Raw genomic sequence first — 26921 nt, 5'->3', positions numbered from 1 at the left:
TTCCCATCTATTCCCATATGCCCTGGGGCCCAATATAGATGTATGCTTCTCCCTGTCCCGATTCTCTCCAGAGACTGCTTACACTCTAACACTCATTTAGATGCTGTCCTATGCGAGATTATTGCCTTAATTGCTGCTTGACTGTCAATATAAAATTTAACACGGTGGCAGCTTAAGCTATTCCTTTCCAGGGTTTCTACTGCTTTGGTTATTGCTAATATTTCCACTTGGAACACGTTACAGTAATCCGGCAGCCTGTAGGATCTGCCTATTTCCGGATCAGCGCAGTATACCGTAGACCCTACTCCTTCCACTACTTTGGAACCATCGGTGTACACATTTATCGCCTCGTCCGCAATTTGCGTACTCTTGCGCCAACCGTCCACCTCTATTGTGCCTTAAGATCTCCCTCGAAGCGCAGATAGGGAATAATGTAGTCTGTTCGTCTTGCGATTGATGACGCTATACTACTATGGCTTTATGGTCGGCGCTCAAGTTGCCCCGAAGCACCGAGCCTCTTTGCGGTCGTTAACGCTTTGTTCTCTGCTGCCAGGTCTACAGGTGGGATGTGCAGAATGGCATACAGTGCAGCCGTCGGGGTATTTTTCAGGGCTCCCGTAATGCTAAGCATCGATAGTCTGTATACCCCCTCTAATTTTTTGAGGTATGTTGTTTTTTGTGTGGCTTTCCACCAAACAAGAACTCCATAGTTTAGAATAGGGCTTACAATCGCTGTAAAAACCCAATGAGAAAGAGAGGGCGATAGGCCCCAAGTACACCCCAGCATTCTTTTACATGCATACAGTGCCGTTGAGGCCTTCTTGACCCTCCCTCCACGTTGAGCTTCCATGACAGCTTACTGTCTAGAATGGTTCCTAGATATTTTGTGCAAGGTTTTTCCTTTAGGGTAACCCCTCCTAACTTAGACCTGGTCCAATTTGGGACCTTGTACCTCTTTGTAAACAAGACCATATCCGTCTTCGCCGCATTGACTTTCAACCCGACAATAGATGCCCAGGTATGAATATCCCGAAACGCCCGATCCATCAAAGAACTACTCGCTGGAAGGCACTTTCTACTTATGACAATTTCAACGTCATCTGCGTAAGCCGTAAATTTTACGGGTCCCTCATCGAATTGCCTGAGCAGTTGGTTGATGACCAGCGTCCACAGTAGAGGTGATAGCACCCCTCCCTGCGGTGTGCCCCTGTCCACTGATTTCGTTGCCTCGTACAATCCCCATTGTGATGTAATCTTCCTGCAATTTAACATGCAGCCGATCCATCTGATTAAGGCAGGATGTACTTTAATGTAATTAAGACCATCCATAATTGCCCATTTTGCAACATTATTGAAAGCCCCGGCAATGTCCAAGAACACTCCTTGAGCATAATCCTTATATTCCAGGGATTTCTCTATGCTTATTACCACCCTATGCAATGCGGTGTCTACCGACTTGCCTTTGGTGTACGCATGCTATGTTGTGGAGAGCATCTTTTCATCCACGTTGGACTTTATGTACACATCTATCAGCCTCTCAAAGGTTTTGAGCAGAAAAGATGTGAAGTTAATGGGTCTATAGTCTTTGGGATACACGTGACCAATCTTCCCCGCCTTTGGTAGAAAAGCTTCACGAGCAGTTTTCCAAGAGTGCGGTACATGATTCAGTCTTATGCACCCATCGAATATTATTTTAAGCCATTCCACTACCACCCTACTTAAGACTTGTAGCATGGCCGGGAATATACCATTTGGGCCCGACGATTTAAACTTAGAAAACGTCTTCACTGCCTACTCGATCTTGGTATCGTTCACCAAGCCCGGCACAACTAGCTCCGTGATCGAAGAGTGAGTGATGTGTGCTGGCTTTTCGAAACCGTCTCCCGATTAGAAATGTGTACTGAGAAGCACCTCAAGGGATTCCTCACTATTACGTGACCATTCCCCATTCTCTTTCTTTATTAGTCCCTGGACTATGTTTCCCGTTGCTAGGACTTTTTTCAACCGTGCTGTTTCGCTGGAGCACTCTATGTCCGTACAGAAACTTTTCCATGAGTTTCTCTTCGCCCTAGTAATTTCACGCTATAATATATATATAATATATAGTAAATATATAAATCATAACAATAATAATGACAAAAAACTATAGTTTAATTCTTGAGCTCGATTTGATCTCGTTTGCAACTAAACCTTTGAGATCCACCATCATCATTTTTGGGCACTTAACCGCCCATGCAATTTCTTCCGTTTCATGACAAGTAATGCCAGCTAACCCTATAGCGCTGCCGTTTAAAATACTTTCTTGGTCGGAACGTATTTATGCTTTTATTCATTTCTCTAACTTCATATCTGCGTAAATCTCATAGAGCTCATCAATATACCTTCTTTCATACTCACCATCAGCGTGACAGACATTGCTATAAATCTTCCGGAAAGTTTTCTCTTTACTACTGGAAGACCTATCTCAGCTGATCTCGACACTTTCCACCATTCAGAGCTATACATAAGTACAGATATGATGATCGATATTGATATGCACATCCCTATATTTTAAGATACCTTAACACCCGTCAAGAAGATGCATTACCTTTGTTCCAACAGGGTCTACTTATTTACCTCAAAAAAGAAACAAAAAAAAAAAAAAGAAAACAGTGCCGAACTAAAAAAGAAGCAATTAAGGAAAGCTAAGTTCGGGTTTAACCGAACGTTACATACTCAGCTGCCAAATTACAACTTGCAAAACTTTTAAATTACCTTCTTTTAAAAGTGGGCGGTGCCACGCCCGTTGTTCAAAATTGTACTAATTTTTCTTTTCTGCGTCATAAGCTCAACCCACCTACCAAATTTCATCGCATTATCCGTCTTTGGTAATTAATTATCGCACTTTTTCGGTTTTTCGAAATATTCGATATCGAAAAAGTGGGCGTGGTTATAGTTCGATTTAATTCATTTTAAATAGCGATCTGAGATACCAAATTTCATTAAGATACCTCAAAATTTACTCAAGTTATCGTGTTTATGGGCAGACGGACGGACAGACATGGGTAAATGAATATCTTTTTTCGCCCAGATCATTTAGATATATGGAAGTGTATATCTATCTCGATTAGTTTATGCCATTACGGGGTTCCGTTATGCGCACAAAATTAATATACTCTGTGAGCTCTGCTCAACTGAGTATAAAAAACTACAAAAAAATGTATGCAAGCAAAACAATTACTGTTGAAGACAGAAGGAAGAAAAACACGGAAAACAAATAACCCACAAACAACATTGTGGTGACATTTTATATAAACTTGACACCTACAAAAGCAAACAATAGGGAAGTTAAAAAAAGAAAAAAACATTGAATAATATCATATTAGCGAACGTTACTAATCCAAACGGGTATATTAGGGTGATTCACCATAAAAGTAGCTTTCTTCCATGAAATTATAAATGTTTTGTTTTTCGTGCAGCATTTGTATACCCAGATGTACATGTACACAGGTGTGTAATAGCAAGATACAAACTTCCTTATATCGACAATATCAACTTGAGCACAAATTTTAATAACAAGACAAGTCGATAACTCTCCGATGAGAAGTGAACAAAATATTGATAACTGTTTGGTGAAAAATCATTAATGTTTCGATAGCAAATCGATAACTTTGCAATACCTATTAAATCGAATTTTCGATAACTTTTCGAAAAAATGTTGATCAAATCTTGATAACAAATCCAAAAAAGGTTTTGATAAATTTTTCATACATTCTTTGCTATCAACTAAATGTGTTTAAATTTTGTTAAATATATCGATAACTTATCGATATCAAATTAATATATTTTTGATAGAAAATCAATAATCTTTTGATTACAAATCGATAACTTTTCGATAGCAAAGCGATAGGTTTTCGGTAATATATCGATACATTTCCGAAATGTAAGAAATAAGTTTCTGATGGTAAATTGATAACTTTTTGATGGCTCAAACTCCTAAGTTCAAAAAAACTTGCAATATGTATATGAGCATTGGCGACTATTCTGGTACTCCACATTAGTAGTGATATGGTAGTACAAAGAAGGAAACTCTATGTTCATAAATTCAATATCTGTTGGTTTGGTCACTTATAACTTTTGAACCACAACATGGAATGCAATGAAATTTTGTAGAGTGATTCTAGGCGTTCCTGGAAGAACCGTAAGCATGGTTTTTTGATGAAACTTGAAAAAAATATTTTGGCTGGCGGAGCTGCAAAGCACACAGAGTATATTAACTTTGATTGGATAACGGTTGGTTGTACAGGTATAAAGGAATCGAGATAGATATAGACTTCCATATATCAAAATCATCAGTGTCGAAAAAAAATTTGATTGAGCCATGTCTGTCCGTCCGTCCGTCCGTCTGTCCGTTAACACGATAACTTCAGTAAATATTGAGATATATTCACCAAATTTGGTACACGAGCTTATCTGGACCCAGAATAGAATTGTATTGAAAATCGAAAATGCGAAATCGGATGATAAATACGCCCACTTTTGATATATATAACATTTTGGAAAACACAAAAAACCTGATTATTTAGCAAATAATACACCAAGAATGTTGAAATTTGACGTGTGGACCGATATTGAGACTCTTGATAAAAATTCGAAAAAAAAAAGGTTAAAATGGGTGTGGCACCGCCCACTTGTGATAAAATAATTTTATATTGGCTCGGGCAGTCTGCCAGGATAGTGGGGAAATCCGTCCCGCCTCTGGCGTTGAGACGGGTTTCCTTCCTACCCGAGAAGGCTGCTCGTGCATTACCTTTCCAGTGAGTAATAGGGGGTGTAAATCCCATCTTACTCACCGGAAATGTGGGTAAACCGGCAGGGCGCCCCATAAGCAGGGGGAGTACCATCGGTGGAACCGACCTTTTAACACTTCACTTACCTACGGCGAAGTATGCCTGGTGTATTCCGGCTAATCATTATATTCAAATGCAACTATGAACACATTGAGAACTATGCTCGCATTGTCGCGCACAACGCGCCACTAACGAAAATTCCGAAGCATTGTGCGTTCACCATCGCTGGCTTGCCTATTGCTTGCGCGATGGTTGTTGGGTCAGTATGTATATGTATGTCGGTACATACAATACTAGGGGTGGGCGCTAAATGGAAAATATAACGTTAGGGGTGGGCGCTAAATGGTAGCATGTGCTACGTTACAATATTATTAATCTTAAATCAAAAATCATTAAACCTATCGTAACACAATTCGGCAGAGATGTTGCCTTTAGTATAAGGAAAGCTTTGAAGCAAAATTAACAAAATCGGTTAAAGACCACGCCCACTTTTATATAAAAGATTTTTAAAACGGTCGTAGACGAAAATAATAATCTATATCTTAGCGAAAAGGAGCTTTGTATCAATAGAATTTTACTTTTTAAATTGCATTATAACATTAAATTGTAAAGCACTAAAATATTTGAAAATGGGTGTTGCACCGCCCCTTTTATGGCTAAGCAATTTTCTATGTTTTCGGAGCCATAACTCGAAGAAAACTTAACGGATCGTAATGAAATTGTGTACATATATTTTCCCTATAGCAGGAAATGTTTCTCATAAAAATGGACGGGATATGTTAAACACGACGGCAACTTAGATATAAAACAAGTTTAAAAGGGTCGTGGACTAGAATAATAAGCTATTATTTTGCAAAAAGTTGTTTTGAATCAACGATATTTCACTTATCAAGTTTTATTTTAAGAGGAAATGTTAACCTCCCACTCTTGTTTCCACTGCCATTCCTATTACCACACACTTTACATTCTAATTCCCACTCACACTCCCAGCCCCACTAATAGAAAGTATTTCCTTGTCTCTCCCTCCTCCTTTCCATGCATGATCCCTGTTTCTGCTCCATACTTCTTCCCTTTTCTCTCTTCTACACCCAGTTTATTCCCCTTCCTCAACTTTCAAAATTAGAAGGATTAATCTTTTCTATCTCCTTGCCTTCTCTCCATCTTCCCCTGGCACTTCTCATTTCTATCTACATTTCCTACTCCTACTTTTTTTCCTATTCCTTACTTTCTCTCAAATTTTCTTCCTCTCACCCTTCTCTTTCTCCCCGTCTCCTATTCCCGCTCATTTCGCTTATCTTCCTTTTTCTCCTATAGATTTTTGTATAGCTCTCCATTTCTCTCTCGCCCTTCTTTATAACCACCACCCCTTTTTAAAACCCTCACTAACACATCCGATATTGTAAAAACACGTTTTGGGATCACTACGGTCCATATAACGGACCCCACTTACAAACCATTTACAAAACTTCGCGAATCTAACTAAGTTAAAATTTCTAATCATCCAATTTTGTGTTATAAATTTATCGCTTTTATATATATAAAAAACCGTTTAATAAACCTATTCGAAAGGCTTTCTCAATAATAAACTTCAAACATATCGCACCATCCTAGCCTACTTTCAGGAAAGAAAAGATCGAAAAATTAAGCTTGCAAGGAGAGTCCATGCATTAAATTTCAAGCAAATCGCTCCATAAATAAGATTGCTTAGAATAATTCGGCCACTGATTTGCTTCCCAGAAAGAGCAGTTTCGCAATTATTAACTGTGTTAAAAAGGAAGCCTCGTACCTAATTTTAAGAAAATCACACCATAAATAAAATTTTGTTTTATAGATCGGCACTTGGACCACTCTCCGGAAAAAAATTCGAGTTTTCAGAATGGGTGGGCCCTTGGTCACATCACTTAAGGGAAAGTCTGTAACATTAACTTGGGCAAAAAGGTACCCTTGTACCGAATTTTAAGCAAATCGCACCATAATTAGAAGAGTTCTACTCCTAATTCGCTTACTACACCATTTCCAATTGTAAATGGGAAAGCGTCACTTGAAAACAGGAAGAGGCAACTGTAAATGAGAAACCTTCATATGAAAATGAGAATAGTTACTTTTAAATAAGAGAGCAGAATTATGAAATGTTTGTAAATTGTGAATTAGGTTAGTCAATTGTAAATTAGAAAGCATCAAATGTTAATGCGAAAAAGTCACACGCATATAAAAATAGTCAATTTTAAATGCGCAACCGTGACTTTGAAATGAGAAGAGTTAATAAGAGCGTTTAATGAAAATGCAAAAGGGTAATTTGTATTTGAGAATAGCCAGTTTAAAATGAGAAAGCGTCAGACGTAAATGCGAAAGCGTCATATGGAAATGAGAGCAGTCAATTTGAAATGCGAAAGCGTCAAGTGAAAATAAGAATATCAATTGTTAATGGGAAAGCGTCACCGGGAAATGAGAATAGTCACTTGTAAATTAGAAATCATCAAATTCATAAAAAAATTCATCAAAATCGATCCAGTCGGTTAGGAGGAGACCAGGAACATACGCACAGAAAAATATGTTGTTTTCAAATTCAGAGAGTGCTTTCTTATTTACGGGCTATGAGACTGGTATTTCGTGTATCGAACTTTTTGTTTCTTTGTTAAAATAAGCATGAAACACCCTAATATGCATCTACGAATGAACAAGTCTCACTATTGAAAGCAATAACTAACGTTTTTGTATATAGACTTTTAGTTTAATATATTGTAGATTTTCCATTTTATTGTACATCGATGGCAGGTGTAGTACTCTCTTTGCCTTCACAAACCACATCAAAATGCACACACACACATACACACACAAATGGATGAAGGTGAAGTGTAGTACTTGTAAAGGTACTTTTATTGGAAATAAATGTAGTATTTTTCCTATTGTTGTTTTCACTAAAACACACAAGCAATCTTATCTGTTTACGTATGCAAGACACGTTTATTGAAACAGTTAAGAAGTTGATTTGATTTCAAGATTTGCTTTAGATTATAAATAAGTAGGTATCTGTATTTGTGTAAGAATGTACGGGATTTGCGTTGAACGTGTTCATGTTTTTATAAGAATATACATACATATAAACGCACTATTTGTTATGCTAAAACTATTTATTGGTTCTTGTTGTTTGCAATCAAATATCATTGTGGGTGCTTTCATTGTATTTTTAAGTTGAAATTAATTATTTACTATGTTTGTTTAGTACGAAATTGAGGTTTAAGTAATATTTTATTCTCAAAATGCATTAAAAAACGTGTTTTATTAAACATCGTTTTTAGCCATCTTTCTTTCTGATTTTGTGGAAATCACTATTTCTAGTTAAACCCGAAATATGGAAGAGGTTATGGAGTAAGGGACCATAGTACTAACTCACCATATTGTATGCACGCGGGATCTCTTCGCAGCGACTAACTAGAAACATTTCGGAAAGAATGTAAGGCTGACCTGGCCTGTCAATAAAACCTCACTGAAGGTGTCCATAGGGTTACCAGAATTTCTTTGATTACTAAAGGTAAGAACCAAAATCAGGTGCTCAGACTCATATTATAGAATAACTCCTTCCCCACAAATACTAGGAATTTTGTAGGACCTAACTTAATTGCTTTCTCGAGACCTGGCAACTCTGCGGCCCCTAATAGTTGGAGCCTTAGTCTGGCGAGCGCAGGACACGCACACAAAGCGTGCTCAACCGTTTTTTCCTGCAGCTCACACTTCCTACATCTGCTGTTACTGACGAGGCCTAACTTAGAAGCATGTGACGTCAGCAGGCAATGTTTAGTTAGTATGCCCATAGTGAGCCTTAAGTCTTCTCTCTTCAGGATTTGAGGCACTTTATGAGTCCAATGTCGCAGGATTTGCACATAATCTTAAAAATTTTGCAGCCCCGCGCTTTTGTTCACGCCTTTCCTGCTTGATGGATTAAAAGACACTCCTGTCTCTTTTTGATTTCTCCCAAAAGGAGGATATTATTTTATATGTTTTTATGGCCTTCACACTACAAAATCTTTGTGGCAGACAGTTGCGTAGAATTTTTATACCTTTCATGAAAATGAAATGGTATATTAATTTCGTCACGAAACCGAAAATTGTAAGTCCTTAAAGGAAAATAGATAGACCCACCATTAAGTATACCGAAATAATCAGGTTGAAGAGCTGAGTTGTTTTAGCGATGTCCGTCTGTCCGTCTGTCCGTCTGTGTGTTTGTATGCAAACTAGTCCCTCAATTTTTGAGATATCTTGATAAAATTTGGTGAGCAGGTGTATTTGGGTGTCCGATTAGACATTTGTCGGAACCGACCGGATCGGACCACTATAGCATATATCCTCCATACAACCGATTTTTCAGAAAAAGAGGATTTTTGTAATATCTTACCCAATTTAACAGATTGAAGCTTCAAACTTCACCATATACTTTCGTATATTGAACATATTGTTGCCTGAAAAAATTTATAAGATCGGTCGTATATATAGTATATATCCCCCACAACCGATTGTTCAGATAAGGAACTTTTCGTAATTACTGCCCTATTTTAAGAGCTAGAGGCTTTAAATTTCAGCGAATGCTTACGTATATAGCATATATTGTTGTCTGAAAAAATCATAAAGATCGGTGGTATATATAGTATATATATGGTGGTATATATAGTATAAATATATAGTATATATATATATATTTTCGCAAATTTTAGCCCCATTTTAACAGCTAGAAGCTTCAAATTTCACCGAATATTTACTTATATAGCATATATTATTGTCTGAGCAAATCATAGAGATCGGTTGTATATATAGTATATATCTCATACAACCGATTGTTCAGATAAGAAACTTTTCGCAATTTCTACCCCATTTTAATAGCTATAAGCTTCAAATTTCACCGATTGCTTACGTATATAGCATATATTGTTGTCTGAAAAAATCATAGAGATCGGTTGTATATATAGTATATATCTCATACAACCGATTGTTCAGATAAGAAACTTTTCGCAATTTCTACCCCATTTTAACAGCTATAAGCTTCAAATTTCACTGATTGCTTGCGTATATAGCATATATTGTTGTCTGAAAAAATCATAGAGATCGGTTCTATATATAGTATATATCTCATACAACCGATTGTTCAGATAAGAAACTTTTCGCAATTTCTACCCCATTTTAACAGCTAGAAGCTTCAAATTTCACCAACTGCTTACGTGTATAGCATATATTGATGTCTGAAAAAATCATTGAGATCGGTGATATACATAGTATATATCTCATACAACCGATTGTTCAGATAAGAAACTTTGCGCAATTTCTGCCCCGTTTTAACAGTTAGAAGCTTCAAATTTCACAAAATGCTTTCGTATATAGCATATATTGTTGTCTGAAAAAATCATAGAGATCGGTGGTATATATATTATATACTTCATATAAACTGTCATATTGACCCATTTTTTACGGCTAGAAGCTTCAAGATTCATCAAATTTCATCAAATAGTTACGTTTACGTCATATATTTTTGAAATACATACGTGATTCGTAGCCATAGTTTTTACATGCAGACCACAAAAAACCTGAAACTTTGCATCCTCACACAAAGTACCTACCTGTTTGTTATTTTATATTTATCTTAAAAATCGTTAAGGTATGTAGATCTGTTCACTATATATTTCTTATCTTATACATCCGATTATTCGGAGATTACGAACGGGATAAGATTATTGTTCAGCCCCATTCATGAAAGGTATGAAGTCTTCGGCACAGCCGAAGACAGTCCCGTTCTTACTTGTTTTTTATTGCTTAATGTTTAAAATATTAAATTTTTTGATTTTTGTTAGATACAAGCATAAGAATAATATTTCTATAGCTTATTTACAGATTTTGTTTTGAGTTTTAACAAACATGCGAGCATACGTTTGGCTCGTAACTCGTTAATCAACGACTAAACCATTACCGCCACGATGATTTTACTCTTATCAACACAGCCACAGTTTAAATTTTGGTGACCAATGATATATGGAAATATTCAAAAACTGCACCTTGAGCATTTAAGCCACTGCTTGCCAGAAATTTGTTATTTTGAGGTTGTAGTGTTTTCTTACTTTTAGGAGTAATACGCTCGTTGTGAACAAAAACTCCTTTCATGTTAAATAAAAATAAAAAGATTATAAAGCAATTTTTCCTTTAATACAGACATAGTGTTATTGAATTTTGATTAAAAAACTGTAACAATAGCTCTTGTAAGAATTTTGGGATTTAAAACTATAAAGGTGGAGCGCAATTTTTCAATTTAAGGTAAACCGTGTACTTGGGATTAACTAATTGATTATATAAAATTTAAACACGTACTCTACCTTTATAATTTTAAATCCCAAAATTCTTTTACGAGAGCTATTGTTATAGTTATTTAGTCAAAATTCAACATGACTATGTCTGTTTTAAAAGGAAAAATTGCCTTCTATTTTTTGGTCCATTTATATAAAGGTAGTCCTTAAAATTTTTGGTTATCTTTTTATTTTCAATTTTTTAGTACTGCCGCCAAAAAGGCAATTGCAACTTTGATTAGTAATTTAAGTAATTCCTAAGTGAAAATTCTTATCTTTATTTATTTGTTCAAAATAGCAAGATTTAATAGAATTAGTGGAATTTTCGCTGACAGCACTGGCGAAAACAACAGAATTCGACCTCGCATCATAACAAGAGAATTCCACCTCGTTGCACAGCTGAAAATCGTGGTGAAACTGGCATATACCTGAAAGTCTAAAATAATCATGGTGAAAGTCGCATACGCCTAAAAGAATGTAAGGACGTTCATTGAGTTGGGCCTTCAACGAGGCCGAATTCTACAACGCCTGCAACACTCAGGAGGCTAGCCATGAAGGTATGGGCTAATCTTCTAAATAGTTCGACTTGTGCGTTACGTAGGTACAATTTTCGGATCAAAATTGCACTTTCACCGAGTTTTAAACTATATTTCAGGTTTCAAGTCTTTAGATATCCAGGAAGATAGTTAAAAATCGGTTGCAATATTCCCAATTTAAAACTAGTTTTCTCAATATCTCGATCCATGCGCCACCTACCGGATTTTTTTGATAAAATATCCTATTATCACCGGTGTCTGACTTACGGCCCAAGTTTCCCCCGTTTTTAAAGAATTTGCGGTTATCTTTACTTACTAGCGCGCCACCTAGCGGAACTTTGTTTTCTATAAGTTGTATTGTCACCAGGCCTCTAGCTAAGTGCCAAGTTTCAAGTCTCTAGGTAACCGGCAAGTTAGTTAAAATGGATTGAACGATTCCCAAATTAAAATTTGTTTTCTTACTATCCGATCCGCGTGCCACCTAGCGAATCTATTTTGATCAAATGTTGCATTGCCGCCGGGTTCTGACCCACGGCCCAAGTTTTAAGTCTCCAGCTCACCGGCAAGTTATTCAAAAATCGATCGCAAGATTCCCCTCGTTTTTCAAGGATTTGTAGTTATTTCAATTAGCACTCCACTTAACGGAACTTTGTTTTCTATGAATTGTATTGACACCGGGTCCCAAACTATATGCTAAGTTACAAGTCTCTAGGTAACCGGGAAGTTAGTTAAAAATGGATTGAAAGAATCCCACATTAAAATTAATTTTCCTAATATCTCGATTCGCGTGCCACCTAGCGAATCTTTTTTGATCAAATGTTGCATTGTCGCCGAGTTCTGACCCACGACCCAAGTTTCAAGTTTCCAGCTCACCGGCAAGTTATTCAAAAATCGATCGCAAGATTCCCCTCGTTTTTCAGGGATTTGTAGTTATCTCAATTAGCACGCCACCTAGCGGAGCTTTGTTTTCTATAAATTATATTGTAACCGGGTCTCGAACTATGTGCTAAGATACAAGTCTCTATGTAACCGGGAAGTTAAAAATGGATTGAAAAATTCCAAAATTAAAATTAATTTTCCTAATATCTCGATCTATGCCCCACCTAGCGGAATTGTTTTGATAAAATATTGCATTGTCACCGGGTTCTGACCCACGGCCCAAGTCTCTAGCTCATCGGCAAGTTACTCAAAAATCGATCGCAAGATTACCCTCGTTTTTCAGGGATTTGTAGTTATCTCAATTAGCACGCCACCTAGCGGAACTTTGTTTTCTATAAATTGTATTGTCACAGGGTCCCGAACTATGTGCTAAGTTACAAGTCTCTAGGTAATCGGAAAGTTAGTTAAAAATGGATTGAAAGATTCCCAAATTAAAATTAATTTTCCTAATATCTCGATCCATGCGCCACCCAGCGGAATTTTTTTGATAAAATATTGCATTTTCACCAGGTTCTGACGTACGGCTCAAGTTTCTTATCTTCAGCTCACCGGGAAGTTACTCAAAAATCGATTGCAAGATGCGTTTTTTCAGGGATTTTCGTTTATCTCGATTCGTCTGCTACCTGGCGGCATTTTGGTTTCCGCGAATTGTAGTGCCATCGACTCGCAAACTATATGCTAAGTTTCAAGTCTCTGGATCACCGAGAAGTTAGTTAAAAGTCGATCGCCTAGCGGATTTATTTTCACTTGCATTGTAATGTCTCTCAGACCTGAACTATGTTCTAAGTATCAAGTGTCTAGCTCAACGGCAAGTTGCCGAAAAAGACTTTTCCGTGGGTCAAGAATTCGTATGGAAATGAGGGGACAAACATGAAAGCGACTTAATATAAGGGTAGAAATAAAAATATAAATAAAAAAAGGGCCACGCTAATGTGAACCATCACGAATCCTTGAAGTGCCTCCAACCTTTTCAAAGGAAGAAAAGTATGCTATGCATCTAACCAGAACGCCATAGGTGATAATCGGAGTTTGTGCATTACCTCTCGGCAGCATTACAAGGAAACTTCAGTATAGTCTTGTTCTCCACATTAAACTTCTATGACAGCTTGCTTGTTACCAGGGAACTTAACAGCACGAACGATACTCCCCCAATAGAAATAGTTCTAAATTCAGGAATTAAAATGAGATCCATTTTTAAGCTTATCTGCATGACTCTGATATGTTAACAACACCCAGGCAACCCTATAAAATGTCCCTTAGTGTATTTAAAAATTTTCCCCTGACAAGAATCTCCATATCGGCAAAATACACTTCTTGGCATTACCCCGCCTAAAAGCAGTGGAGAAAAAATACCTTCCTGTGGCGTACTCCTTCCCGCCCTCCTCTGAGCAGTCGCTCCGTCGCTGCAGCTCTGCCACTCAACAATCTGATGATGGCTTCTACTAGAGCCTATTCAACTTACAGTCTTGAAGGGCCCTCTCAATTGCTGTTGATGGGAAATTATTGAAGGTTTCTTCTATGTCGAGAAAGACTCCTTGCATAAGTTCTTTGCTCTCGAGGGACCCCTCTTTTAGTTTGCCAAGAGCTGTTTCAGTAGGCCTGCCTAACAAGAGCCGTGTAGATATGTCGAACATTGCTCTTGAGGAAGACCAATCTCGCGTTCCGGCACTTTTAAGGGCCGAGGATAGGTTTTTTGGTAAAAATTGTTTGGGAGCGATGTGATAACTTGTTTCCGCCTTTGTAATAAAGATGCATTGACCATGTTCCGGAATCTGGAGACAGACCTCAACCGCAGACAGTTGGCGCATGGGAGCCAGCCAGCTGCAAGAAACCTCCAAAGGTCTGGAAAGTTGCGCACGAATACTCCACCCGTCTAAAGGGGCTTGAACGGCTTATAAGTGTTAATTGAACATGTGGTCTGGTTTGTTTGTCTGTTAAATAACTGTCCGAATTCGTAGCACCTTTCTTATCCTTCGGGCAGTGTTTTTCGGTTACAGCAACAACATTGAATAGAAAAACTTCACAAAGTTATGCATTTGACACCCCTTATGTTATCATTACAAAGCATGTATAACAGTTTTCTCAAACACGAACCGTTATAACATTAAATAAAGCTCTAAAGACATACCAAAGCTTCAAAAAATAGTCATTGTCATGCGCATTGGCAAGTCAACAAAGTTGCCTTAGTAACAAACAAAAAATACAAATTATGACTGCATACAAAAACTTTTCACCTCTAAATTTAAGTCGTATCAAATTTATGTATCTAAGAAACGAGAAAACTATTTTGGACAATCGTTAAAATATCTAAAATCATTTTTCATACAAATATCGAAAAAGAAATATGCTGCTAAACAAAGAATATTGGAAGGAGGTAATTTATGAAATAGAAGATGCAGCACACCAAAGAACACTCCGAGATCTTATAAGAGACTATGACCTCTCAGCTACGCTGCCAGAAGATTTGCGAGAACGTGTTCGAAAAATAATGCCATATGAGTTTGATGAATATGACCGTTTGGTTTATATTGATGAATCTGAGGTAGAAACTACAAAAGATTATGACGTAGAAGAATCATCAGAAGAAGCTCCTACTCAGAACACAGAAAGTAAAGAGGTAGGGTAGTAAGAAGATTAATATATCTAGCTAATTTTGATTATGGTCGCTTATTGTAGACAGTTGTAAATGAGAGTTCCCATGAAATCGAGCGCATTGAAAATGAGGATATGAGTTCCGAAATGAAACACGATGATGCTATTGAACGCAAGACAAAAACTCAGAAACCATTTAATTGGACATCCGACTATATATGCAAGCCAAGGAGAGAACGCGTAAAATGGGACACGAAAATTTATAATCTTGAAAAAAGTTTAGCAGAGAAAGCACTCGATGAACAGGCGGAACAGTTAATGGATGCGGTAAGCTGCAAAGCACTTGATGAACTTTTAAAGCTTTTGCGCTTTCAATTCATACCACCGTTATTCTACTCTTTCGCTTTCTGTGCGTATGCGCACTTTTAGTCTGCCGAACGTTTCACGGAATGGTTGAACTCATTGAGTAGCAATCATGAGTCTGACATTTCAAAAGCACAATTAAAGGCTTTATTTTCAATAGAGGGCGGCCGTAAAACTTTACCCTCCACACAAACTGAACCAAAGGAAATAAAAGCTATTGCTAAAGCTGTAGAAGATAAATTAAATTCGCCAGAGGTATGCTGCTGATTATTAAAAGCTGATTTCAACATTTTCGTTCACTCTTTCTTCCGACAGGTGGCCATTGAGCTGAATTATGAACATAATTTTAAAGAATTACTAAATAATGTACAAAAGGAAGCTATAACTGTTGCATTTGGACGTACAGTGCCATACAGAGACCGACCATTCTCACCATTGGCTCGTGAAAAACCAATAAAAACTGTATTCCCAGACGAGCTACTTTCAGGCGAGAAGCTGTTTAAGGGCATCGGACATCTGCGTTCAGTAAAGGCTCTCATAGAGTTTTATCGGGAAAACACACATTTGGCAAGACCATCATATTTGGAAAAGAGTGGTCTATTTAAGATGAAAGAAATAACGACAACCAAACAGGAGATACCGTTATATGAGTTGCTTAAGCTGGAATATTGATATGTGCCTACTAAATAAGATAAACCCGAAAATATAAATAAGAAGTGATCGATTCAGGTTGAACTATCCGGTCAATAAAAAGTCTCATATTGCTGAATATGTATTTAGTGTTACCAGAGAACTTACACTACGTTGTCTAGTGTTACCAGAAATTGTTTTGAAGAATCGTGGAGACACTCCTAGTGTAGGATTTGATTTTGCTTTTGAGAGACTACCTTTTAAAAACTTACCTAGCACAGCCACCTTAATTTTCCATACATTGAGCAGAATTTCCAATTACTTAGTACACGAACTACGCTACATGGGCCTATGTAAATAATGACACTGCCAAGTATATATTTTATCAACCTTTCTTGTTCAGATGTTAACGGGCATAGTCAATACCAGTTACACGTTTTATCAAGTAAAATTAGCCTCTTCATGTTTTCGCTTCAGCCATGGGCTCAGTTAGAATATTAATTATCTGGTGAAACCTCCGACTTCATTGCTAATCCAGTTCTGTATCCAGCCGGCGAATCGAGTTCGCTCTAGTCTACATGGTTTATTTTCTTTCCTTAACTAGAAAATATATCCAGCAACCACGTGGGGTTAAATCAGTTTAAAGGGCCTCGCTCCGTTTAGCTGAGGTGAGAGGAATTTGGTTCTTCTAGTTTTGATTGCACCATAATTGTGTCCAAACCTCTTTGATAGAGGATGGTGATGAAATCGTTCCAATAAATATCAATTATCCACTATGTCGGAAAATCAACAAAATTAGATGAATCAATATAGAAGTCATATCAAAGAAATTTCCCATTGAACAGCATTTGCTATTTTAATACCATGTTTAATACTAATTTTTGAGAGTATGGCGGCAAAATTCAGTTCGTGAGTTCAAATAAGTAAGTAAACTGAGTTCAGTAAAAATATATCGATTTTTGCTCAAGTTATCATGTTAACGGTTCGACTTATGGAATTTAAAATATTCTAGACAAATTAAATGAAAAAGGGCGGAGCCACGCCCATTTTGAAATTTTCTTTTATTTTTGTCTTTTGTTGCACCAAATCATTACTGGGGTGAATGTTGACATAATTTACTTATATACTGTAAAGATATTAAATGTTTTTGTTAAAATTTGACTTAAACATTTTTTTTTTAAATGTGGGCGTTTTCGTCATCAGATTTTGCTAATTTTTATTTAGCACACATACTGTAATAGGAGTAACGTTCCTGCTCATGATATCTTCAACGACTGCCAAATTACAGCTTGTAAAGCTTTTAAATTACCTTCTTTTAAAAGTGGGCGGTACCACGCCCATTGTCCAAAATTTTACTAATTTTATATTCTGCGTCATAAGGTCAACCCACCCACCAAGTTTCATCGCTTTGTCCGTCTTTGATAATGAATTATCGCACTTTTTCGGTTTTTCGAAATCTTCGATATCGAAAAAGTGGGCGTGGTTATAGTCCGATTTCATACATTTTAAATAGCGATCTGGGTTGAGTGCCCAGGAACTTACATACCACATTTCATCAAGATACCTCAAAATTTACTCAAGTTATCGTGTTAACGGACAGACGGACGGACGCACGGACATGGCTAAATGAATTTCTTTTTTCGCCTAGATCATTTTGATATATAGAAGTCTATATCTATCTGGACTAGTTTATGCCGTTACGGATTACGGTTATGCGAACAAAATTTATATACTCTAAGTATACGTTGAGTATAAAAAAGTGATGATAGTACTTTTGGTTCTTTGAAAAAAAATTGTTTACGATTCCTTAAGCGCTTACTGCATCCATAGGATCGTACGAAATATAAAAATATATGTACGGCAACAATTTTGTACGCAAATTTTGATATGACATGATTCGATATAAGACAAAAATGTATATACATATGTATAAATATGAGGGAATCGTTTGTTAGCGAAGCGCATCTGTCTGTTCGCTTGCATCATGAAACATCAGCGATAAGCGTTAACTGTGTTATTAACATGATAGCTGACAGCGCAGCGACAAACATCAGCAAAGTACTACAAAAAAGTAGCCACATATAGTACAAGAAGGAGATGTTTGAAGTGATGATATATCTAGAGTAAGTACAGTTGAGTAGCCGGGAGACAGCTGTACATCATAACTAACAAAACACGTCACTCATTAATTTCTTCATTCATTTTACTCAAACTTGATTTGTGCGTTGCATTACAATGGCATTTCAGCTGATTGATATATGAATGCATTATGTGTGAATGCAATTGCGGTTAATGTATGTATGTACAAATATGCATATACCTAGTATTCTACAGGGTTTGTCACCTAGATTCTGCTATATTTTAACATCCCGAGAATACCGGGATTAGGGTATTTGAAATTTGAGCAAGTCATAATGTTGTTGTTGTTATAGCGATAAAAACACCCACCGAAGGTTTTGTGGAGTGTAATCGGAGTTTGCATCTCCTGATTATGATATATGATTATGTATCAGCAGTAATAGCGTCATTACTGATAACAAAAAAGTCCGAAAATTGTACCGGCAAATCGGCCAAATGACGAAGAGTGTGGGTAGTCGGAGTACAGAGCGTGCTTTAACTATGGAGAGAACATTCCATCTTATTTGCTAAATTCATTTTTTTTTTTTTTAATTTTGCTTTGCATGTAAATGCTTATTATATACTTTGTAACATAGATGTGATAGCTTAATGGGTAGGACTGACTCTGGTTCGGAGTACTTCAACGCGAAGCCTGCTGAAGGAACGATTGTGGGTTAAAAAAAATGTAATGCTCTTCTCTTCAAACTCATTGAAATATTTCTCACTTGCAACACATAGAAATTTTTCAAATACTCATGCCTTCTTCAAGAACAAGACCCGCGCCCGTATTGTGTGTTACGATTCGTATCGGAATCCATTCCTCACTCAATTTAAAAATATGAATTATAAATCCAGCTAGTACACGAAGTCTCTAGTTCACATATGTCTGTTTAATGAGCTATTTTGATTTAATGTTTGAGTGAAAACTTGATTGTGATACGAATCGCAACAAAAGATACGGTCCCCTTATTACGCTTTACGATTAGTGACTGAAAAGTATTTTTACTTAAATGATAACTATGCAACTGTCAAACTACTTCTAAATATTATAATATATTATGGATCTAACGAGTACTATTAACGATTCACCATTTCTAAACTATTGTGATTTGAAAAATGAGTTCCAATCACGGATTTTAAAACGTATGACGGCCAAAATTCATAGTGAACGATTTCATCGCTCAGGACCCGTATCGTGTTACACATATCAAAAAGCTTTTTAACTAAACAGACAGAAACTGTCAAGAGATTCGTAAAGATGATGATAAGTTATGGATCTAATGAGTATTTGCCTTATTCGATTTCCTCTTTTAGAGCTATTGCGATTTAAAAAATTTATTTCGATTACGGATCATATAACAAGATACGGGCCCAATCATATATGTAATACTCCTATATTGCTACCATTGTGAATTCACACAAGTTAAAAATCTTTGTATTCTTCCATTGACATATCTACCTGTCAAATAATACCTGACAGGGAGAATGGATGTCGCGAATTGCCAGAGAATGGAAGATAAGTTTGTTTTTTTGCTCGCGATTATTAAATTGAACTGCCATGAATAGCCCATTTGTGTCTTAAATCAGCTCTTCTTTTAAATGTGTATACTGAAAATCATACTACATATTTCTATTCATTTCTAAAATCTAGTTAACAGATAAGATCTGAGCAGCCAGTTAAGCAAACATTTTAAAATATGCTAATAATGCAATAAAAAAGTCGTCTACAAAAATTTTTGAAAAACAATATTGTATGAATTCACAATGATTGCTACAAAGACTAGGTATATCCCCCAAACATCAGAGTGCCAATATATTGCTGTTTAAATGTTTTTATTTTTGAATTCACTAATCGGATGTACCTAAATTTAAATGTTTTCTTGTCACACTTATGCTGCTACAATCACAAAAATTTCATAGACTGTCTTGTTTTGATTTCGAATTCAAAACATATTGCGAGCATTTTCTGTTAGCAACATCAGAGTATTACATATATGGACTCAATATTTTTTTTTTATTTAATGAATTCAATTATTTAAAGTGATAACTCATCAATATATTTTGTAAGCTATTTCTCTACATATTTTTCTTACATTTTAGGCAATTTAAGCTACTCCAATAGTATTTGGTATCTAGGCCATAAATAACGGAGTAAAAGTGTGCAGTGGCAATCCTTCCTCCCTTCCGCGAACTATAATATATTTTGTCTACTTTGAATTATTCATCTATTATTGGAGCTTGTCGTCGCAGTTTCAGTCGTGGTAAATCTACTATGGACTAGAAATTCCATCATAAAAAATTCGCACGCATCATCGTTTTGTCGACCTCAAGACGGCTTGCGGCACGTTTACACATGCCTTAATATAAAATATATTGTCAATAGATAATCGACACGTTTACAGTTGTTCCATGCCTGAGAAGAAGATCATTTTGTGTAAAATTTTCACGTTTCTCTTTTATTTTGTGCATGAAATCAGGCATTACACTCTAGAGGTGGAACTTTTTTTCGGAGTACTAAAAAACCAGAACATAGGCATACCGTAAGTTCTTAGAAGCGCATTCTTTTGTTATCTTAGAAAAAATTATTTCGTATATTAATATCATTATTGAAATTGATAATGGATTATCTATAATAATTGCAAATAAACATATGTTATAACGTAAAAAAGACAAAACATTAAACAATGGATTAGTTAAAATATTTATACAAGGCGTCATCCTTAATTTGTCAAAATTTTCTGTTGAGTTGTTCTAAAGTCACTTACATATTAGCCGTAGATTTTAGAGTGCCAACCGTGGAGGGCATTCTCTTTCCAAGCTGAGCAAGTCGAAGAACCATTGGCATTGCATCCACCCACTTGTTAATTTGATGTCTTCAAAAAAAAACAAATTTGAGGCATCAATATTATTTTGCGACTGACTGTAAATATTACTACCGATGAATCTTCGTTTTTCCTCGAGCCCACCACGAATTACGCAGATGAAGGCACATTATGATTGAACTGAAATAAAATCATTTAAAAAAGGTTTTAAATTAAAAGGTTTAAATTAAATTGAAAATAATACTTGCATACATTAAGTAATAATAACATTAAAAGCTAGAATATAATTAGGTAGGTCCAAGGTACTAGTCATCACATTTCTCATCAAACTAGGGCGTTGATCACACAATTAAATAAAAGCGTTGGACGCGTGAAATTTCTAAACATGTGAGGCGTAGCATAACCTGATTAAGGTTCAGTTGGTCTTATATATGACTATCAATAGAAATTTGACGCGTCCAACGCTTTTATTTAATTGTCTGACCAACGCCCTAGATTGATGAGGAGTGAGGACCTACCCAATCATTTAGTAGATTTCATTATTATTATTACTTAATGTGAGTATTGTTTTCAATAAAACCGTTTAACTTAACAATTTTTTTAATTATTTCATATTCAAGTTTTTAGTCTTTATTTAATTGCCTATAATTTCTCATTATATTTAGTTCATTTAGTGACTCGTTATCACAAGGACTCTTTCCTGACAATTTGTTACAATCTAAGTCCTCAATACATAGTCCTTCCAAAGACTTTACTCGACTCAGCGCCACGTGTTCTTGTCCCTCCTCGAACTCCAAAGAATTTTGATGTCACTTCAAACCGGACTGTATGTAATATTTGTTCCAAGTATGAACCACATCGGACCACAAATATGATTTTTTTGAATATCTCGATCCTTGCGCAACCTGGTGGCGCTTTTTTTCATAGGTCGCTTTCCATTCATGTATGTATTATGTGTTCCAAATATGAACCAAATCGGAACACAAATATGATTTTTTTGAATATCTCGATCCTTGCGCCACCTGGCGGCGACTTTTTTCATAGGTCGCTTTCCACTTATGGATGTATTATGTGTTCCAACTATGAACCAAGTCGTACCACAAATATAATTTTTTTGAATATCTCGATCCTTGCGCCAACTGGCGGCGATTGTTTCCATAGGTTGCGTTCCATTCATGTATGTATTATGTGTTCCAAATATGAACCAAATCGGACCACAAACATGATTTTTTTGAATATCTCGATCCTTGCGCCACCTATCGGAGTTTTTTCTTATTATTCCACTGCCATCGTGTTCTGAACTATATTCCAAGTTTCAAGCTTGTGGCTTATCGGGAAGTTACTTAAATTTCAATTACAAAATTCTGTTCGTCCGGCCGCTACACAGAGTCATGCTAAATAAAACCGTTTAAAGAAAAAAAAACTTAATAGAAATACCACAAATAGACAGCTTCTTTATCAAACAAATATTCGGACCGTTGTCCACTTGAGCATGAATATTTGGATAAAAGAGCAGTTCTACTTCATATGGAAAATCAAAGGCAAAATTAGCAAAAGTAAACATTAATACACATCAAGTATGTGAGTATGTACTAGAAAAAGCTGCCACTCATTTCATTCATATAAGACACTTCCATATACGAGTATGTTTTTGTTGTGGTATTTACGAAATCCGAAAACATGTTTATAATTGTGTTTAAAGGAGCGGAAATGAGCAGCGTGTGCCACATCAGTGAAGTGTGAATGCGACTCAATGAGGCAGAATTAGCGTTGGCATGTCGCAAGTGAGTAAATAATTGAGCGCTGGTCATAAGAACTAGAAAAGAACAAGAACAAACATATACAATTTGGGGTAAGCAAGTGAATTGGCAAAGCATTTTTGCAGCAACCCTTTCGGCTGCTGTCGAAAGCAAATCAAAGGATACTCAAGGAAATTACACAAAGTGGACCGAAATAAGAATAAATGAGTGCTTCTAAGAGGGTATGCAAATGTTTGAACAGCATATGAAGTAAGAAATTGTGGGATTTTATTCAATTCATTTTCATAATTAGCACATATACTGGGGCGTATCAAAGAAGGTGATCTTTTTGAGAGATATTTCTTTAAATAATTTAGCAAAAAGGAAAAATATAAATTTTTCAATCTTTCCTGAAACAAAATTAGTTTTTTTTAGCAAAATTTATGACTGAATACATGGCGGAACGATACAAGGTGGCAGCATGGCGACATATGTACAAACATAAATAAAAATTCCATGTACTTTATTTTTGTCAATTCGATGGACCAATGTCAAAATCGTACTGCGCCAGAAGTTGATGTATCAAATCAAATAAAAAAAGTTTATAAACAGCTGTCCGATGCTGCCACCTTTATCGTTCCACTATGACTGAATATATGTAGCAGAAAATGGGCGGTACTCTTACGAAGATTTTATAAAATTACCTGACAAATTTTGTGTCATACTTCCAAGCAATTGATTTCAATCGTTCTGACGTTTCCTCATTCAAAGTCTAATTCACTTATCGGTAAAAGTCTAGAACAGGGGTTGACTGTTAATATGCTACGAATATCGGGAGAGGTGTCAAAAGACGCGTATTGACATCGACAACAATAATCCGAAGGCGGAAAAGAAAAATTTTATCTCTGTCCCGAGATATTTGCGTGGTTGTAATGTTGTTGTGCACTGAAAAAAATTGTGTGTACAAAGGGATTTTGCACGCATTTAATTTTGAACACACCCCATTGGTGGACCGGCCAATGTAATCTTTTAAAAGCGCGGCCGAAGGCTGCCAACGCAGAAAGGTGTTCTGTCAAAAAATACTCTGGATCCGACCCCCGGTTTCGGAGGGACCCGTGGGTCATTTTTCGGGTTTTCGTTAATATCTTTATAGTTCACTAAAAATTGTTTGCACTTTGTCCGACTATGTGGGTGGGTCTTTTAAAGAAATTTTAATTGTCATTTGTTACATTGACAATTAAATTCGAAACACCAAGCAAAATCCACTAGAGTTTCAACTGCCTTAGGTATTAAGCAAAGCAAAAATGAAATAGTTAAGTGCTCTTAGTATAATGTAGAAAATGCGACACATTATTTAATTTAAAGCCAGTGTGAAATTGCTGTTACATTAGTGATTTAGATACGTTAAGATGTTTCGGATTTTCAAAATCAAAACTGAGTGACTATCTGGCATCCCTGATCAGGGATACCTATTGGTTATAACTAAATATGTTACTGAGGTTACGTTCCGATTCCAAAACGTAACAAGTTACGATTGACTTAGGCCGATTGTGATCTTGGTTAGTATTGACGCTGAAGTATTCAGAACCACGGAGCGTCAATATATCTCATACTTAGCAGGCCAAAAAAAAAGCCAGTTCAGACACAAGTGAGCAGATAGATCAAAAGCACATAAAAGCTTTTGTCAAAAAGAAATCAATAAAGGAAACTTTAGACTGAAACAAGACTAGCTAAAAAGAAACAACCCTACATTTTTATAGAGATAGTAGTCACAGTTATGAAATAATGGAGCACTAGCTCATTTGGCGAGGTAAACTACTGCCTTACCTAAATGAGGTCAGAACACAAAGTACGGTATACATAAAAAGAAAAATAGAGCACTCAAAATATGTGAATGAGCTGATAAGGACGAAGATGAACATATTTTCCGTCAAACACTCACAGGGGAGATAGAACTGACAAGTGCGGAAGCAAAGAGTCAGTAATATTGTATAAAAATATCAAGTAGATCAAAATAGTTATGACGACGCGTTGCCACTATGTGCTATTTTTTTGCTCTCTGAGCGGCTTCTTCGAAGTTTCCGATATAGAGAGCAAAAAACTGTGACATAGTCACAATAGAAAAATGCAAAACACTACCATGAGAAAATGCGAAAGCTGTCACGGGGTGAACATCGATCCCAAATTGAGGACAGTTTCTGATACATGGAGACAGTTTGCTTCGACGACATCAGTCAACCCTATCCACATAAAACAGGAAATAATCTGGATTACCGAATAGTGCTAGAGCCACCAGTTACTTAATCACGCTATGCGCTCAATGTATAGAAATCACCTTATCTTTAAAGAAGATATTGCCTTGCAGGCAAGTTGGCTGGTGCTTAATATACTCCTTTGGTCGTTAGAGTTACTAAATTGCATATTTATGTAGCATACTTCCACCCGAAAAAAATCCATTTCAATTGTTTGATTCTGGTGGCAAGTCTCGGTCTCCCTAAAGGCATTTATCGACGCTGGCTACCTAGTGCTTTGTTCTGGTAAAAGCTGATGGAGTTAATGTTTCACAGTTAGCTGCATGATCCTATATTGACATAAGGTAGTGCAATTTAATCTTTCTATGTCTTAAAATTAGAAATATCATAATGCCAAAATTTCTCCTCGATATGTAAGATTTCAATTTCCGTAGGGTAACCGAAGCCTCTTCAGCGCCTATTCTTCAAAACGGTCCTGTTTATACACATTTATACAATACTCCTCATTCATCTGCTAATAATCAATAGACAGCAATGAAACGGAAACTCAAAAAAGTTTCTCAAGCAATTGAACACGCTTTCATGTTAACCGCACAATGAAATGATGAAAAACCAGAGCAGCCACCCGTACATAAATATGTAAAAGTAACCAACCACATAACATGTTAACCATTTAACTAAACCAATGAAGCAATCAACCAACTAACCAACTAATTCATGTGGATGAGTTTAAATACTGACATATTTACATACATGTGTGATAACAACTCAGTTCTGTGGTTTGTCACTTTTTGGCATCCGAGCACGCTAATCTCGGTACAAATGAGTTCATCGAGTGTTCGAAGTGGAAACGCTTCAATACGATGGACATATGTCAAAGCGTTTGGTTAAATTAAACAGATTTTGCAGTTCATTGGAAATTTCCAAGTGCTTTGACAATGCTTGAGATAAAGATGTGCTCATTGTAAGCTTGAATTTTAATGCAAATATATACATTCTGATAGACATAATGGGTCAAGGGTTGAGCACTGCAGAAGTGATGCTAAGCATACTTTTTGACAAGTTTCTATTAATACAAAGCGGATGCTCGATGTAATGAGGGTTGGGCATAGGTATTTCGAATAACAATACCTTTGGCTTCTCAGTTGAGTGCTGAAGGCTTTTAAGGCTACGAATTAATAGACTTTTACAATCTATTTTCAAAACAAAAATAATATATATATATATGGGTTATTCCATCCCAATTCGACCAATTTTGAACCCGACCCCTTTAGAATTGGCTGAAAGTTTTTCTTCTTTTTCTAGCTTGCGAAAGACGTTTTTCAGAATTTTTTCAAATTTTTTCATCCAACTCAAAAAAAGTTATGAATTTTTAAAAAAACACGGTTTTTGTTTTCAAAATGCTATAACTTTTTCAAAAAGTGACCGTTTGGGATCTCTTTTTTTAAATTTGTTTTGAAATGTACTTTTCGGAAAAAATACAAAAAATTTTTAAGGTTTTTTTTTTTAATTTTTCAGTTTTTCGAGTATTTTCGAATTTCGACAATTTTTTTTCTCATAAAAAACTTCAATCAATTCTGCAATCATCCCCACTAATCCCGGAGTGGGCCGTTTTTTTTTTATATTTTTTTATTTAATTGAAAAAAAAAAATTTTCAAAAATAAAAATTGTTTTTATCAAATTTATTTATATAACAAAAATGTAAGAAAATGATTTTTAAGTATTCTTTTCTTTATACATATATTATGGTAATCTACGATTAAAATAACAAGGATTAA

At 36.1% G+C, this 26921-nt stretch overlaps 1 protein-coding gene across 2 annotated transcripts in view; it reads left to right on the top strand.

The window, feature by feature from the left end:
* The window catches only part of LOC137250922 (uncharacterized), a 149911-nt gene extending 133643 nt beyond the window's left edge, over positions 1-16268 (top strand). Inside the window, exons 2-5 of one of the 2 annotated variants that reach the window (XM_067784645.1) lie at positions 14988-15244; positions 15304-15546; positions 15649-15837; positions 15898-16268. In XM_067784645.1, coding sequence (XP_067640746.1) covers positions 15116-15244; positions 15304-15546; positions 15649-15837; positions 15898-16254 — 918 coding nt within the window. In that variant the 5' untranslated portion in view covers positions 14988-15115 and the 3' untranslated portion in view covers positions 16255-16268. Of the gene's footprint in view, positions 1-14844; positions 15245-15303; positions 15547-15648; positions 15838-15897 lie in introns of those variants that run through there. The other variant, XM_067784644.1, reaches the window with a different exon arrangement.
* The last annotated feature ends 10653 nt before the right edge of the window (positions 16269-26921 follow it).

This window comes from Eurosta solidaginis, chromosome 4 (genome assembly GCF_040869045.1).
Source record: "Eurosta solidaginis isolate ZX-2024a chromosome 4, ASM4086904v1, whole genome shotgun sequence".
NCBI classification, from domain to species: domain Eukaryota; kingdom Metazoa; phylum Arthropoda; class Insecta; order Diptera; family Tephritidae; genus Eurosta; species Eurosta solidaginis.
This window is presented reverse-complemented; position numbering and strand designations above follow the sequence as displayed.